We start from the raw sequence: 18,665 nt of genomic DNA on the forward strand, positions 1-18,665 counted from the left end.
GAAGTTCGCGTTATTATTTTATTTGCGCGGTTCTTATATACTTCTTGCATTTAGCGAAAACGTTTATCATATTAATTTAGTCACAATATTAATCGTTAGAATCCAGGGATTATACACCTTCGAGAAATGTATGATCTGTACTTGATTTTGTGTCGCTATCACTTTTATTTAAGTATCATAATGGATAAACGACTTGAAATAAATTATTTCAATTAATTTCAACGCGAACTATTTATTCCAACAAATTATACGTACATATTTTGAAATAGGCACTGGTTATGATTTACTTGCCATTAAATTGTACTTTTAAAAGTATGAAAATAAAAAATAAATTAATCGAACGAACATAGTTTTATTTACTCAAACCTATGACATGTTTTTTACAACATTACGTTTACAAATTTATTTTAAGTATATAAGGTAAGCGTCCCAATGTTTGACAAACTATATAATTGACACATATTGCTATGAACTAATATTAAAAGTTCCAACTTAGGGGGTTGAGCATAAGAACATTTACCTTATCAGTACAGATTTAGATATCATGTCATTACATTAAAAAAACCTGTTATATATGCATGGATAAGTATTATAGATTGCACTCTGTACAAGTCTTGAATGCGATGTTTATCACATAAAATCAGTTGGTTTTTAGGGTGTGTTTGAAGTTATTCCCAGTTGTCACTACCAAGCCAAGGTGTTACTCAGTAGCTGTGTAGTAACAACTGAGGTTTCTCACCTGTAATGTAACCAATGAGAAAAGAAATTCCCTGGTGAAGTGAATCTAATTCAACATAAATTACCAATTTAAAAAAAAAAAAACAAATCGCTGCCATATTATTGAAAAACTACTTTTTTTGATACAATGTATGTACAAGTTCAGTTCAATCAATGTCAAAATACTATAATATACATAAGAATTCGTTATTTAATTTGTATCAAATAAAAAATCCATTGATACTCGCCGAGTCATGAATGTTATTAAATTAACATAAATGTGCTTGAATTTGACACTAACGTGTAAGTATATCTTAAACCTTACATTCATACCATAGAAATAAGGCGAAAGAAAAAAGCATGTAAATTATTAAATTTCGGGTGTCAATCAATGGGATCTTTACCTTACATCAAATGCAATTGAGCTTCCAGGTAGCAGTCTCCAGTTAAAAAATTTAAAATTAAACTTATCTTTTCAATATATGAACGATGAGGAGTACAGCCTACAGCTTAATTTAATGTTCCTGTTACAGGAAACACCCGGTATATGAATGATCAAAGCTTGTTGGTAAAAAAATATTTACAGTCCAGTCCATACAAATAGAATAATAGAGTATCACAACACAACACAATGTTACAGTTAACTGCAGTTTCCATACATGTTTATTATTATTTGAGTATTTTCAACAAAATTCTTTGTACTATTTTTAACCATTTCAAAGCAGAGAATACCTAAATATGTCTCGATTTAAAGTTCCTAAAGCACTAAGAACAACTATTACTATCTAAGTAACTTTTATGCTTTATAGTAACATTTTTGGATATGAAAAGTTGTGTGTCAAGTTGTATGGAAACTGACTTGCCACCAATCAAGATCATCAACAACACAAAGCTTCATTTTAATGCCATGTAGACCAATGTGGCAATGCAAGTGCAAAAAAAGTGTATCGGACTAAATTCAGAACAAATATATTTCATAAGTATTAAAGGGATAAGGTTGTTCACAGCTTAAAATATGTTAATGTAAGACTTCTCTCTGTCTTATGTTGCATCATCTTCCAGTATGATTTTTTATTAATAGATAGTGTTTTTACCAACAAGGATAAGGATGCAATGGTAAGAATGATGCAAAAAATATGTATTAGTGTCTATACATATTATTATGTATACTTTTTTTTTAACATTAGTCATACAAGTCTTAAAATTGGCAAACAGAGGAAATTACGCTACAGGCTATTGTATAAAACACATTTACAAAATAAAAAAACTAAAATGACACCTATTTTACAAATTCATTTGAATTGTATATATAGAATAAAAAAGTAAGAGCAAAACTTGTCCAGCTGTGCTTATAAAAATCATGGATATTTTTTAATCAGGCTTTATGAATGTTCCACAAAATACATGACAGTAAAAAAAAACACCAAGAAATACCAATAAGGATTGATGAACATGGTTAAATAACCACATTATAGAATGTACTTTCAATGAATATCAATGTAGTCTTTTAAAGCCATAAACATTATAACATTTGATTTAAGATGTAAATCAATTTGCTCCGGAAGGGTCACAAACCATACATGTCCTCATTTTCTGGCTCATTCTCAACCACTGGCCGGCTCTGGCCACATTCCTCTAAAAGACAATCCATAGACAACCGGTCTATATCATCCCAAGACAACTTATTAAACTTATCCTCTACAATTTTTAGAAGTTTATTAGCTGCATTTGTGGCTTCTTTATCTGCCATACCTAACTTTTTAAAGTATTTCATTGAAGCTTCAAATAGACCATCAGGTTTTTTCACAACAAGGTTGAGTTTGGTGCCATCTTTAATGGTTGGGTATGACTCAATAGTCTGTTCATCGGTTAAGGTGCGCCCAAGTAACAGAAGCTTTTGTTCTTCAACAGGTATTGCTAATTTTCCAGCAACTTCTCGTTTTATTTCAAATATAGATGTTGTTGGTAGCACCTGTAAACAACAAAAAATCATTTTTAGAGATTGGCTGAAAACTAAATCAGTTATTTTATAGTCTACATAAGTAAATGACCTATGTAAATAAATGGGAGGTAAAACATCTGGATACATTCTTGGCATATACCCATGAACTTATTATGTGTAAATGCTTAAAAAAGCTCGTAAAGTCTGAACATTGTGGTTTCGATCCAGCAAAACTTGAAAACAAGATTCTAATACGTACACAGTTGCTACAAGTTAAATTGAGATTTTCGGACACTTACCTCAACACAACACTCTCCACCTTGCAACTTCTTAACTGTTAATTTCATTGTAACTTACGGTTTATCGAAGGGAATATGATTAAAACATGTGCAACCAAGAAAACGGAAATTATTTTTATTGTAATAAAATTATTGATTACAGCCCACTAGGGTGATGAGTTTTAAGGGACACTGACAAGTCTACTTCACTTGTCAGCGAGTGAGTTGACAGTGACATTGACAGTTAAAGTGATGTCCAAAAGTATCTCAAAATTAGGACTATTACAAAATCGAAAAATGAAACCTAAGATTCCCATAATGATTTATTTTATTTCTTTTATTTGTTAGGAAAGTTTACAGCTAGAGTAACAAGTTATGACATAGATACAGTGAGCCAACATTTGGACACATTTATATCTAGTTTATTGATAGCGCAATATTGATCTAGTCTAAGAAGATCTTCTTGAAGGTAAGTAGCGTCAAGAGTGTTATTGACTATCCGGAAAACTTTCATATCATCGGCAAATAAAATAATATTTGAGTGTTTAAAGCAATGGGAAATATCTTGTATAAAAATGGTAAAAAATAATGGCCCAAGAAGAGATCCTTGGGGCACTCCTGAAGGGATTTCCACCCTCGATGATGAGAATCCGTTCAGAACATCCGCTTGAGACTTGTTCAATATATAGGAGGAAACAAATAGTAATAATAAGAATAGAATAAAAATGTAATCGTAAGCACAAACAAACGAGACATTACATAATATAAAAGAAAACATAGAATAAGATTAAAGTGCCACGAAATGGCCTCATCTCAGCATGTTGCTGGTGGCTTCCAGCGCTGATCTTCCGATGAGACCACCAAGTGCCTTAGGCACAGAGACGAAGTGCTAGTTGCACCATTCGCACTTGACAGACTGATCAACGTCACCCGGCGCGCCGCGGCGGTTTACTATGAAACTTTCCATTTAATAAAATTTTGCGAATTCTTTAACGATGACAAACAGTTTGGTGCAACCTTAACTGGAATTGGAAATAAGAAATAATGTATACATTACGATCGAAGTGCTAAAAGTAGGAAATTCCCAACGAATGGCGATAAATTAAGGGGCTAGTCGCTATTTTTGGCCGTAAACTCTTACTTTCTAGAGTATATATCTGCTTAATGGTTCAACAAAAAATTATGAAAAAAATATATATTAATCTCCATTTTATGTACAACTTTCTAACGTTTGACTTTTTCCCTGTGACTTATAGTTTCTCCATAAAAGGAACATTACGACAGGTCGTTTTGCGACTAACTTTGCTTATATCTCCTAAACGGTTTATTCGATTAAAGTCATTTTTAACCTAAAATAAATGTTTTAACAGGCACTACAAATGTAACGTTTCATAATGTTAAAAAATAATATTTTTTTAAAGAAATCGAATATTATTCAACATTTCATGCGTATGTAGCTCGAAAAAAGCGAGGCCGGCAGTCGTGTGCTAGCTTTGAGACGAGGAGGCTGTGTCGCTCGTCGCTCCGTGCCTTCCTTGTACTATGTATGCTTGTGCCGAGCCCAAGTGCAATAAAATTGGAGTTATTGTGGCCAAAGACTAAATAACTGCAGAAAGTTGATTTGGTTCTGACGCGCTTTAGCGCGCTTAACACGGTGTTTTGCAGCCTATTATAACGAAAATAATGACAATATTTCCACTTATGTTTGAGAAAGCTTCATTTGAAATATAAAAATAAAAGTTTTCTAACATGCGCGGACATATTGCCATTTTTACGTTTTGAATAAAGTTCGATTCCTAACAAAACAATAATTAATTGATTAATATAGGCTATCAATTTACGTTATATATAGATATTTATTTATTCATTTTTAAGTTTAAATTTTTTTTATTGTGTTGGGAGATTGGGTAATCTCCCAAAACGAACAGTGACAAGTAAGAGTCAATTGATATTCTTTTGTAAGCTAATCATTTAAGTAGGCATAATCCAAATATAAACTATTTATAAATCATGACCCTTACAATTGATTAAGCCGTTTAGTAAAAAGACCAAAACGGCCTGTCGTATTTTTTTTTGGCGAAACTATAAATTAAGGCGAAAGGAAAAAATCAAACGTATTACTTACCACCGCAACGATAATAAGAGTACCTATGCTATAATGTAGTAGTTAGTTCGTATTTTACAAATGTTTTCTTGTTCAGATACGAATAGACCTTGCATTTCGTGGAGGTGGTAAATTATTATAATGGTAAATAATACCTCTTTAATTCAGAAACTATATACTTACTTACTGTTACGGTCTAGAGCGTAAAATAATTCTAAATGGGTAAACAAAAAAATTAGGAAAAAATATATAGGTATGAATCTATATTTATTGTTCAACAATTGTAACATTTAATGTTTTTCTTGTAATAAAAATAATACAACGGGCCATTTTGCGGCTAACTTTGATTATTTCTACTTAACGGCTAAATCAATTAAAATTATTTTTAAACTAACAATAATGTTTTAAGAGCTGACGGTCTTTCCACCGCGATAGAACCGGCCGACGATTTGTTTTATTAACAATAGCATCTAAATTCTAAACTACCATCTGACAAAGTATAATGAAATGGGATGCGATGACTGAATTTTTTTTTTTTTACATGTTCATGTGACCAGCTGACCTTCCACCGAGATACGACCGGCTGACGATTTTTTAATTCACATTAGCATCTAAACTATCATCTGACAAAGTATCATGCGGGAGGCGATGACAATTTTTTTGCTTGTTTCGCTGGCTGCCATTCCTCAACCCACCAACGGAGCGGCAGCTGACGTCCACGGGGGTTCATCATACATAGCCGTTAACCACTATATCGGGGTTATTGTGGCCAGAAAATAAAAAACTGCAGAGCACTGATTTGGTTGTGGCGCGCTTGTAATATAATTTCCCCACGAATGATATTCCCACGTAATGTTTGAGAAAACTTTGAACTTAGAAAAATTATACTAGTTTAACACTAGTAGGTAGGTAACAATTCCAAAAATTTTATATGTATGTAGACTAGGTAGGAGGTACTTAATTTTATAATTTAACTATTAATGGCATTATTTATATTTATTTATTACGGATAATAAATAATAATAAATAATAAATAAATAAATATTATAGGACATTCTTACACAGATTGACTAAAAATTACTATAAAATAAACACACTGTACGCCTTAATTTAGTACGTACCAAATCTAGCTATAAATTTTAATCAGTCGAATTGACTTAGGTATTTATTTGTAAGAAACAGATAAAACACAAATTAACTAATTGAGGCTATAATGCATAAACGGGAATATATTTTTATTATAATTTATGACCTCCACTAAACGCATGATCTACTCATACTCAAACGACAAAATATCTGCAAAAGATACGAGTATAGCGCCAACCGCGCGCCTCAGGGCTGTAGCTTATTCTTTGAACCTCGTTGTGGTAAATTCACGTACGATCGTAGTGAGCGGGGTGTGGGTACAGAGACTCTGAGACGCTCAAGGACACATCAGCGACTATCGTCTTAAAACACGACCGAAGGGAGATAGGCCCCCAAACACTTACACGACGCACTGTTGCGACAGCATGGATATATGAATTTTATTACAGAAGCCACGAATAGTGGTTTTGGCCGAATTTCGAATATTCCTGGCATCTCTAATATGAGTGTGTGCTGTTTGCAACGTAGTTAACAATATATATATATATATATATATATACATATATATATATATGTGTATTATGTATTTTTATACCACGAGTACCACGACCATAGCAAACAAGCGTGCAGCCTACCTGATGTTAGGCAGCCACCGCAGCCTATGGGCGCTTGCAACTCTAGCGGAGTTACACGCGCGTTGCTAATCTTACAAGCTTAAAAGGATTTCTCCTTAGGAGCAAAACCTTACTCACTATCACTACTATCAGCAATACAACACTAGCATACATTATTACATACCTACAGAGGCTACAGAGTAAGTAGCAGTGTTATTAACACTAGTCTTTTGTAAGGTAATACAACTACGCTCCAGCCTTTATGTTACGATCAGTACGTGGCACCCTCGATTAATTTCTATTTCTTTATTTTCGGACTGCGTTTTATTTTTGGTATTTATTGATCGATAGCAACTACCTAATTGTATCATGTATAGTATACCACATGCTTTTGCACCACCTAAAACTTATCTACTTTGCCTAAAGGTTGACTGTTAGAGAATGCCTAATGGCATTAAGTTCGCCTTTTGTACAATGTGTTTTCCTATGTGCAATAAAGATTAAATAAATAAATAGCTTGTGGACATCCCTATCACAGTGACGTCATATAATGTTGCCATTAGATGTTTTTGTAAAAAGTATAATATTGTTATAATAAAAAAGAACCTACTAACGTTTTTATAATATTAAAGCGCGATATCAGTAAAGTTAAATTATCATAAAATAAGTGCTTTATTTAATAAGTTTAGTTTATATTTAAGATGTACTTTAAATCACCGTGTCCTTCTCATGTACTAATAATCTCCACATGGCCATCTAGATCGCAATCAAAAATGACTTCAAATTATTTTAAGAATAGCAAAATGTCATATGTTTTACTTCAAGAAGTTTAACTGTCGTTAATAAACAATAATTACCAAGGAGAAGATATAAACAATTACCTAGGAGATATTTGAATATTTGCCGCTACTTCTTTCGCGATGGACTATAAAACTTTTATGAAGTTCAAAAAAATTAATTTGAAAAGTATGGATGATCCTGATGACGACACATATGATAACCTGAATGCCTGTTCAGTGTATATTTGTGAAGAAGCTAAATTTGAAGGTATATAGTAACACATTGTATTTCTTCCGTTCGTGTAAATGTTAGTTCGAAAATGCCTCCTATAGTTAATCACTTTAGTACCTACCTATCCGTTACAGATACAGGATGTTTAGAAAAATCCTGTGAATAAAATAAAAATCATAATAAAAATAAAATCTGCACAAACAAAACATAATCTAAAAATTATGTTTATTGTACGGTGAAACATACCAGATAGCTAAAGTAAAATAAATTGTTAATAAAAAGGCACATAACGTTTAATATGAAATTTTTGCACAAAAGCCATTGGCGCTATTGCGGTCAAATTTCGGTCAAGTACGTCCAGAATTACATTAATTACTGGCATTACTCGTTACCTTACCATCCGTTATTTGTAAAACATATTTTTTATGCAGCGTTTAATTCTGATTTAAATTATTCCAAGTTTGGTTTCCATAAGTAAATAACAATTTGTATAATATATACTATAGTCTGTCAAGCCATTTCCGTCAGTAGAAAAAGCGGCAAATTAAAAAAAGTCGGCGCGAAGGGTTATCGTCCCACAGGAAATTTAAATTTTGCGTTTTTTATAAAACAAATACAGAGGGATAGCCTTAATATAAAGTTTAAGTTAAAGAGGTTTCTTTGAGTACTTATATTACATATATGCACTTATTAAACGACCTGCCTGGCCTAGTCGGTAGTGACCCTATGAAATGAATCCGATGGTCCTGGGTTCAAATCCCGGTAGGGGCATTTATTTGTGCGATGAACACGGCGGATATTTGTTCCTGGGTCATGGGTGTTTTCACTGTTTTCTAAGTATTAAGCGATCTCAGTGCTTAAATCCCCGTTGAGCATTTGGTACCTAGACGATGGTACCCTAGGGGTTAGGCCTGAGGTGGTGGAGCAAGATCTGGTCACCTTGCTTCCACGTTTTCGAGAGCTGGGACTAGCGGTGAACTTGAATAAATGCGAATTATTTCCTTGCGGCGCTGACTCTCGTCTTTCTTTGCCTTCATTTTATGAATTACTCAGGGATATCGAGCTGGCACCTCGAACCTTTAATCTTCTGGGCTCCCCCATTTTTTCTGAAGCCATTCCTGATGCCTTTGAGGTGAGGAGGAGGAGGCAACTTCTCCTGACCGCCAGGGAAAGGTTGAAACACATTTGCGCATGTTTCCCTCGTGTTGCTACGGGTCTGTCTTGCGCACCGTACCGGCTTGGCTTCACCCCGTGCATATTGACTCCTTTCACAGTGTTTTGAAGGAGTCTGTGGAGCTATTGCGAAATGTCTCCCTTAATTCGAACCATTTTCGAACCAATGGGATCTTGCCGCACTTCCCATACGGACCGGTGGTTTGGGAGTTCGGCGCGTTCGGGATGTATTGTATTGTATTCATTTAATTCAAGCAACATGGCTCGTAAAAGCTTTGAAACATAAAAATCTATTAAAATTAAAATAAAAACTTAAAAATGAATGTGAGCCTGCCGGCCTTCTTGGCGTCGGCGGTTGGGGTTAGCAACCTTGTCACTCAAATTTTATCTTCCAATGGTGACGAGGTAGCCATACCTTTTGCTGCGGATGCTTTGGCGGCTTGGTCGGCTCTTAACCTGGGTGCGCCCATGCCAGAGAGACAGGACCGTCAGCGCTTGTGGGATGATACAGGGGTGAAGCGAGAAAAAATATTTTCATCCAAAAAAATTACTCAGCACCCCTCCTAAGGGTTTTTTTGTTAGGAACTGGGGGTCAAACATTTTGTTTGACCTCTAGTATGCGTGTGCCAAATGGTTAAACTGTACATCGATTTGCGGTTTCTTTGAAATTGGGCTTCTACGGCTTCAATATAATGTATTTATAATATAAATAATATTTATTAAAACTAAGTAGTTATTTACTATGAGTAGAACGCGTAGGAAGCTTTTGTGAGGACTGCTAACGCATGCGTATAACTTGTTTTCCTGGGCCTTTGTCGTCTGGGAATTCAATTCGATACGCATCTATAAATAAAATACCTACCTGTAGCTGGAACCGAAGGGCATGCCTATTACTGAACACCTTAATGGATATCTTATTTTTAAAGCACCCTGTGCACTTTAGATAAAGAAACTAAAGTAAATACGTATGAAAGTAATTGTTAAACAAGAACAGCATAATGTTCAATTAATACTGTACTTATACCTCATTTTAATTAAAAAAAAAAACAAATAAATAACGTATAGGTATAGCGATATTTACTTACTTTGCAGATAATCTGTGAGAGATGTACCTTCTCACTGAAACCTATATGTATACGTACTAGAATTACTAGATGTTTTGAGCTTTGGCCCTATTATTGCGATATCAATATTTTAGGCAGGTATCGTTACCGGTATAACTTAAAATCAAAATATCACGTAGCATTCGAAATATTTCTTTGATATTGTAGAATGGTTTAGAATTTTTTTTTCGCATCGCACTGCACCCACCTTAACAATTTCTGTTTGGCCCAGTGGTTGACTGGTAGAGAATGCCTCAAGGCATTAAGTCCGCCTTTTGTACTTGTTCTTGTGCAATAAAGTTTAAAATAAATAAATAAATAAATAAATGGTATTTAGGTAAGGACAATGAGTTATCAGATCACCTAAATGAAATGGAAAAATATACTAAACAACCGAGATACCGAAATTGAATACCGGTTAATTTGTACGATATATATACCGGTATTCGATCCCTGATTTTAGGTACCTCAGCATGGTAAAGAATAATTACTAATTAAAAGTAAAACGATCTTTACAACTTTTTGTAAATTTGAAACTTGTGAGAATAAAATTTATTTTGTTTTACAAATGCTTACCTACGTAACTACGTATCTACATACAATATGTAATGTTATCTAAAATATCATGTTCAGTTTATGTCGCTTAGCCATGGTAGAAGAGATATGGAACATTCTGTATAATAATAGTATGTACTAGTTCGATTTGGAACTTTGTATGCGCCTAGATCATCTGTGCGCTGTGCGACACTAGCGCCATCTTCGCTTGTCATACGACCGATGTCTGCCAGGAACCCGTAGCCTAGGAAACGGGTGTAGCTACAATACAACAACTTTGCCGAGTGATTTAAAACCGTGTTGTATAAAATATATTCTCAAAACATCAGTAGATGTTTCACCCTGATAGTTAAAATACGTTAAAAAGATTTTTTTGCAAAGTTATTTATACGATAGAGGTGTCGGAAGCTATGATGATTTTGACAGTTAAATGTATGGCTGGCAGGTGGGTAAGGTATATTTTCGTAATTATTAGTAATATATTTAGAATATTTGGTTTGATAGTAGCTCATTATTGGTTCTAATAAAATGTCAGAGTGGTGTGCGTGGCGTCGGAAGGCGGGAGACGTCGGGAGTGAGGACCCCTTGTTCGCGCTCTGGTTACGTATCTATAATACTCGGAGAGCGGGAGGGCCGCGACGGCGTCGCCAGGCACGGCACGCGCCTGTTCATTTCCCTGCACTAAAAACTGTAATATCAACATCAAATTAAACACATAAAGGTAGTAAGTGCATCTACTTTGCTTAGTAACTTTGCACTTTAGACACTAAGTCCCTATTGTTTGTAAATATGTCATAGGCGGTTTTACATAATGATTTTTTAAGCAGTACTCACACATTAAATCTTATCAACATAGTAAAAGTACAACATTAATACTTTTCATGCCTAGAATTATTTTTTGGTATAAAACACATCAAAACATATATCTTATCTAGTAAAATTTAATATTACACATAAACAATGCACCATTACATTATCACTAATAATGGGGTAATATTGTCCACCCATGCATTACAGGGCAGGTGGGGTCACCCAAGCGCAACAATAGAGCACCTGCATGCCCCCTCCACCCCACACTATCAATATCACACACAGTTCCCAAGCTTGCACTGAAAAACACCTAAAAACACAAGAGAAGCAAGGTCTTTTATCAGACAATCATAGCAACGCTAGTTTGATCAATACAAGATACTTTATCAGCCAGTGTCATGTCATAATAATGTGTTTGTGTTCAGTGACTGCTCTGTTGTTAATTTGAAATTGCAGTTATTATATAAAATGTCCGAGATGGGCTTTGAGAATGTGTTCTACCTGGAGAGTGAGTGTTTTGTACTATTGTTATATTGAGAGGGCAAAGACGGGATGGAGAGGTGTTGCCTGGTAACACTCCGAGAATCCTCCACCCGTCCCGCCAGATCAATAACATCTCCATCACCTGGGATGGTGTTATGCAATTGTTTTGCAAACATAACTGCTATTCTTATTTTCATTGCTACTTTGAAATTTTTCTTTTATAATTGTCTGAACTTTTTTCTACACTTTTCTTTTATTCTAATTCTTGCTTAGTATAATAGCATTTAAATAGCACTTAAAATTAAATGGAATTTCAAATTCTAACTCTCAATTTACTTTGGTCATTCCTATTTCTATGGTGATGTATCCTAAAGTTTCAGAAATTTTCCAATAATATTATACATAACACTTTGCCTATTATAATAAACTTAGTTATGTTTTCTTTGCAATTTTCAATAATTGAATAATTTGAATATTCAATTATTTTATTTTTATTATTTATTTAACTTATTTGTTTGATTGAATTTAATTAAATGCCATTAATATTTTTATAAAAAAACATGTTTTAATTCTATAATTTATTTTGTATGCTCCCTTTTCATTCTGGTCTTGTATTATTTAAAGTAATCAGGTGTTGTATTATGTAACTGTTTCATTCCCCAATATTGATATCTAATCTCAATGCAGGTAGCTTTACAGAAGGGGTGATACCCTTGTACTAATTAATTGGTCGAGGGGGCAAAGTTAAGCTGCACTATTGTTATTACAGTTTTTAGTCAAATTGCTATCAGGTATTTTTGAAACTACATATCTGAATATTCAGAATGCTATCATTATGATAATTATTTTAGTTTTTCTAATGAGTATGCCATCTATGTATTAGAAATTGGTCATTTGATTTTCACTAGGCATTATGTAATGATTAGATTAAAATAGAACAGCATTATGTAATGTCTCCTAACATTACATAATGCCCAGTGAAAATCAATCTATTCTTTTGTCATTTGTTTGATTAGCTAAAGACAATTTTTCATTGAAGTGGCAGGCAACAATGAACTACTTAACAGAAAATTAAAATAATGTTTTTTATTATATCAAATTTACCCACTAAAATTAAATATTTTTTACTATATTTTTTTTATTCTTATGGTAAAAATTAAAATAGAATCTTTGTGGTACTGACAATGCCACACCACACTACCACATTAAAAAAAATACTCTGCCACATTTATAATTGTTTAAATTGTTCTCTAAATCTACAAAAACACATACTAAAATGGTCACAGTTTTAATTTCGTCTCATTTTTAAATTGGACCCTTGTTTTATTCTAGTCTAGTTGCATTGTAAAAGGTTGATTTTTCGTAAGTATTAAGTTTCAACTTAACAGATATATGTCTCAACATAATGTATAACTACAGTTGTGCTAGTACAGTACAGGCCCGTTTTTGTTCTACATTATAGTGGCAGATGAAGCTGTTCTGTAATAATTAGGATTGCTAGTTAGAAAGGGTTTAAGCAAGATGCACATTTCGCACGATTGCGCGCCACGTGGATATCTACATTGATCCTTTCATGCGTAACGTTGCGTGTGCCACTGTTCTGTGCCGTACTTACGGTGCAGATCGTAAAGCTACGGTTCGGTAAATACTGGCTATCAAACGCGTCCCGCTGCGGTATCCGGTGTATTTCCTTCTAAGTATAATAAGGTGGATATCGCAGGATTTGTATATGAACGTTCGACCGCAGTTTTATGAGAACGAGGGTATAAAACCAAAAGCTCAATGTACAGGGCGTCTCTGACTATTTACTTTACCATGGAATAAAACACCAGTCAGTGTTAGAATTACAGGCATAAGTATAGTAGTGCTACCAACTCAACTCTTGACGGCTCCTGAGAGCCGTGAGCTAGTCGCACGGTGGTTGTCTGCTAAAAGGTGGCTTAGTTTGAGATTAAGTCTAAGCAAACACATAAGTCCAACATATCCAAACCTTCAACCTTAAAAATATACGCAGCTGGGTACTCTGTATTGTGCAGGCAGTTCAAAACTTCATTGGTTAAAATGATTGCATGTGGAATGTTCCAGACTTTGAGTGCTGTGGCGACGAGGTGCTAGTGGAGTCGTCGCCGCCCGCCTCGCCGGTCATGGCGGCGCGGCTCGCTCAGCCTGCGCAGGTAACTTCATACAACTCATAAAGAACAAAATTAATTCTTCACAAAGCACACCCCTACAGCAGGAGCAACCTGAGCGCGAATGAATAAAATGGTATCAATCTTTTTAATATATGATCGCACGTAGATTGTTATTCTTGAAGTCTTGAAGTAGTAGTCGTTATTAGGGTTTTCGGGGCAGAGTATTAGATGACTATGAAGACTAGATATTATGTATATATATAGATAGTCAGTAGTCCATCCCCAAACATGCGCGAGGGGTGCGGCAAGTGACGAAACCTATACGCAGGGCAGTAGGTACTATCCCTGATCAACCTGGACATCCTAGATTAGTGGAATGAACAGTGAAACCTGACGTGACGAGAGTTCCTAAACGGCTAAAGATGTACAATGACTGCCTCATACTGCGTTAAAGGACACTGCATTTAAATACTTTGAAAATTCAGATTCCGTAATAATGAACCTTAATAGACTTCCATCCCATCGTCACATAAAATTGATTTATTAACTCAATTTTGTCGTCATCAAATCAGGCAAAAGAGGCATTTGCTGACCAAAGGCTTCTTCCTAATATAAGGAATCGAATTCACCCTCTCTTATTGCCGTTCCCTGCAATTTTTACCAGATCTTCGGGCAACTTTATTAAGGGCCTGTTTCACAATGTCCAAGTAAAGTATTAGATAGCTAATTAACAAATAAATTAACTGGCAGATAAAATTTCCTACAAAAAAAGCACTTTATCCAGCAGATAAAGCTTATTTGGAGATTGTGAAACGCCAACAATGACTTTATTCGTCAGATAAGTGGCAAGTAGCTTATTCAGGACTTTACTTGGACATTGTGAAACAGGCCCTAAGCCTTTCTTTTGCTGCTTTCCCCATCTCGCGGACCCTATTTTATACTTAAGCTTATTAGTAACTTTGTGTTGTAGGGAGCGGGCGCGGGCGGCGGCGCGTCGCCGAGCGCCGTGCGGGAGCTCATCGTCATACCGGAGATCTCTAACACCATCAGCTTGCAGCAGGCCATACAACAGGTTGGTATAAGTAATACAAAGGCAGCCCTGCAGTGAGACCTTTTTCCACATAAATGCAAGCTAAATTGAGAACAATGCAAGTCTCTAGTCTTAAGCGAGGTTTAGACTAGCAAGAACTTGCATGCAATTTAAGTTACATTGCCGACTACTAAAGTAAACTGTATTCAAAAGTTTGATCAGGTACCGCAATGTAACGAAAATTGCATGCAAGTTCTTGCTAGTCTAACCTCGCTTTATGGCGTTATTCATAAACGCGTTACTGGCCTGAATTAGCTGTGAATCGTTTGTCTTTATCTGTCATGTTGTCTTATGTATTTGTAAGAAAGGGTCAAAACATAATTTAACTAAATCAGGCCCGTAATGTTTTATGAATAAGGGGGTAAGTGTCGGCTGCACCAAACCGTCTGGCATCGTTAAAACGTTCGCAAAATTGTATACTATGGGAAATTTCATAGTTCATTGTTGAGTGGTGTTGATCAGTCCATCAATTTGTAGTTGGTGCAACCTAATGGTCGCTTGCACCAAACTGTTTGTCATCGTTAAAGAGTTCGCCAAATTTTATTGTATGGAAAGTTTCATAGTAAACCGCCGCGGTGACGATGATCAATCTGTCAAGTGCGGATGGTGCAACTGGCACTTAGTGGCGCCGCGGCGGTTTACTATGAAACTTCCCATACAATAAAATTTACCGAACTCTTTAACGATCACAGTTTGGTGCCACCGACCCCTTAGTCTCTGTGCCTAAGGATCATGCAGTGCTGAAACCACAGGTAGTTTTATTGCCTTCACTATCACTATTCACTACATAGTATAAAACGAAATCGCTTCCTGCTGTCTGGATGGATGTGTGTCCCTATGAATTCTTAGATCATTAAAACTACGCAACGGATTTTGATGCGGTTTTTATTAATAGATGTAGTGATTCAAGAGGAAGGTTTATATGTATAATACATCAGCATTGCACCCGTGCGAAGCCGGGGCGGGTCGCTAGTTATTTATAACCTGCCTCTTAGGCTTGTTTATTTACGTAGTCTTTTACTCGTTGTCTTTTACCTACAGCGTTGCAGCGTTGGGGAAGCCGTCTCAGGAACTTGCATTTCAACTAAACAATAGTGTCCATCCAAACCCGGTTTTTTTCCGAAATCGAATATGCCGAAACCTGCTGAAACCCAAACCGAAACTTCGGCTACTAACCGAAAATACAGTTTGACAGGTTTTTGGCCGAAACGTAACCTTGGACTGAAACATGATTTTTATCTCTTTATTTTATTACTCTTAGGCACTCAAGTTGTTTCAAACTATATCTTATGTTGCTAGAAGAATATGTACAGTCAAGATTTCTTTTTCTGTACTGCTCTTATTTAAGCTCTTATTTAATCACCGGACTCCAAATGTCCGCGAGTTGGGATCACGTCCTATACTCGTCCGAGCCGGTGATGTATTATATTGTTACTTGATTTTAAAAGTTTTCAACGCAACATTCTCTCGTGCACAGGTGTCAAGCACGGTTGTGGAAGTGAACGGAGATAGCTCCGGCCACTCGAGCCCTACGACCGAGGCCCGGCACACATACATCACTGTAGCCAGTAAGTACTTCTTCTAATACCTATACACGTTGTATGGAAGTGTCGGTATAAGATGTATGATTTAGATTGGCTTTCGAGATGTTAATACTCGTATCTGTCATAGATTCTTGATTGTATAAGATGTGGAGTCTAAGAAAAAAATCGCGCCCCGCAGCAAATCGCGTCGCAGTTTCTTAAATCAAGTAGATGGCGCTGGGGGGTGATTTTTGAATTTCGACCGCTCGATTTCGTGTATTTCGTTCAATAATATCTCCACTACTAGGCATCTAAATTCTACTAATAGAATTGTAAACGAGTGGTCAATACCACTAGATTCTCAATTTCTATCGCCCGTATTTAAAAAAATAGCATTTTGCCGTTTTCCACCGATTTTCGAGTGATGACATCGAGCAATCGAAATTCAAAAATCGCCCCCCTGTACGGCGTCAGATTCTGTGGTAGGTAACTGAGTTGTCAAAAGTAGCCGCAAAGTTCCATTTACATTAGCTGTCAAATTGAACTTTGCACGTCAATCAAGTGTCTTTAGTTTAGTCAGACAATTATGGCAGCTAGGTACATTTTTACTATTACAATAATTGGGTTATAATATTATTAAGTATTGTGTATTTTGCATGCCAATGAATGGGTATTTTACCCTATCAATTTATTTTCGTAAGTTGTCAGCATGTTGAGTTGGACCGATCTTAAACTGAACGCCAAAAAAAGGGGTAAATTTATTCGGGCACTCTCATGTTAACTATCAACGTTTCTTCCATTGCATTCGGAATAAAAATTCTAGAGGAACGTGATGTTCACTTTAGGATTGATTTACTCTAATCGTTTAATTTAATTTGTTTTGTTTATTTGCACTATTTTATTTTTATTTTGTGCGTGTCTACGGCACAGTGCAGGATGAATGGCAGAACGAGATCGGCCCATTGCCCGTCAAGGCCGAGATCCACAGTGACCAAGAAAGCAAGTGTTCTTGTTATGTTAATGGTTATGGTTGCACGTGCTTGTATGTCAGAATAAAAAGACGCTTTTTATCTTAGATTATGGGTTCTTGTAAGAATACTGCTTTTTTGAATGCGCGGTTTTGTCATTTGGTACCTATTCAGAATCATCGATCATATATTCCTTCCAGGGGCGTAGCTAGAGGATATGGCGCCCGGGGCGTCACCAAATTTGCGCCCCCTGACGACTGACAAAAGTTTCCCTGCTGCTGCCTTTTGCCCATTTTGGCGCCCCCCCTTGGATGCCGCCCGGGGCACTTGCCCCCTCTGCCCCCCCCCCCCCCCCTTGGTTACGCCTTGGTTGCATCCTAAAGGAGTCTGGAACCCACTTTAGGCAACCTAATCCTAAAAATTGGCGTAAGCACTGGCTATTACGAAAGGGACTCCATTTGATCATCTAACCATAAGGGGAAACTAGGCTCTATTGAGCTTGGTCTGGTTTCCTCGCGTTCACCGAACCGCCCGGTCCGACTGATTTAAGCCTAAAAAAATGTTTAAATCATAAAATCGTAGTCTGAAATGGGTAGTCTAAATATTAATTATGCTTAAGTGTACGCCCAAAAAATACGACGAAGACGTCACTGCGTTTCTCAAACTACCTAGTCGGCTCATAAGTTCTGTCATATACATAGTATCAAATAAAATCAAAAGTTTAAGTTTATTCCGTATAATTTGTGCAGCGTTTGAAAGCTTATAAACTAGAGAATCTAAATGACATTTATTCAAAATGACCGCCATAATTATCTACACAGGCTTGAAGTCTTCGTGGCCAGTCGTCAATGGATTCACGCACCACTTTCATGTCGATATTGGCCACTGCCGTAGCAAGAGATTTTTTCAGCGAGTCTAGATTTGCATGAGGTTTTGAGCACACCTTTTCCTCTAAATACTGCCATATTTTATAGTCTAAAGGATTAATATCTGGGCTAGAGGAGGGCCAATCTTCATGCCGTATAAAGTCGATTTTATTGGAGGCGAGCCAGGCTTGTGTAGACTTTGCCTTATGG

The 18,665-nt window shown here is 36.0% G+C and overlaps 2 protein-coding genes across 2 annotated transcripts in view; one reads left to right on the top strand and one right to left on the bottom strand.

Annotated features, from left to right (window-relative positions):
- Positions 1-2,205: 2,205 nt before the first annotated feature.
- LOC134743181 (ubiquitin-like protein 4A) lies at positions 2,206-3,118 on the bottom strand. The gene is made up of 2 exons (XM_063676562.1): positions 2,959-3,118; positions 2,206-2,689 (listed from the first exon to the last, which is right to left on the bottom strand). The coding sequence occupies exons 1-2, from the start codon at positions 3,004-3,006 to the stop codon at positions 2,285-2,287; spliced, it is 453 nt and encodes a 150-aa protein (XP_063532632.1). The 5' UTR covers positions 3,007-3,118; the 3' UTR covers positions 2,206-2,284.
- Positions 3,119-13,964: 10,846 nt separating this feature from the next.
- LOC134743184 (transcription factor RFX3) overlaps positions 13,965-18,665 on the top strand; it is a 33,027-nt gene continuing 28,326 nt past the window's right edge. The window contains exons 1-4 of the mRNA XM_063676565.1: positions 13,965-14,050; positions 14,979-15,080; positions 16,576-16,666; positions 17,552-17,620. Of these exons, the coding sequence (XP_063532635.1) occupies positions 14,021-14,050; positions 14,979-15,080; positions 16,576-16,666; positions 17,552-17,620 (292 nt within the window). The 5' untranslated portion in view covers positions 13,965-14,020. The remainder of the gene's footprint in view (positions 14,051-14,978; positions 15,081-16,575; positions 16,667-17,551; positions 17,621-18,665) is intronic.

Source organism: Cydia strobilella, chromosome 7 (genome assembly GCF_947568885.1).
Source record: "Cydia strobilella chromosome 7, ilCydStro3.1, whole genome shotgun sequence".
Lineage (NCBI taxonomy): Eukaryota > Metazoa > Arthropoda > Insecta > Lepidoptera > Tortricidae > Cydia > Cydia strobilella.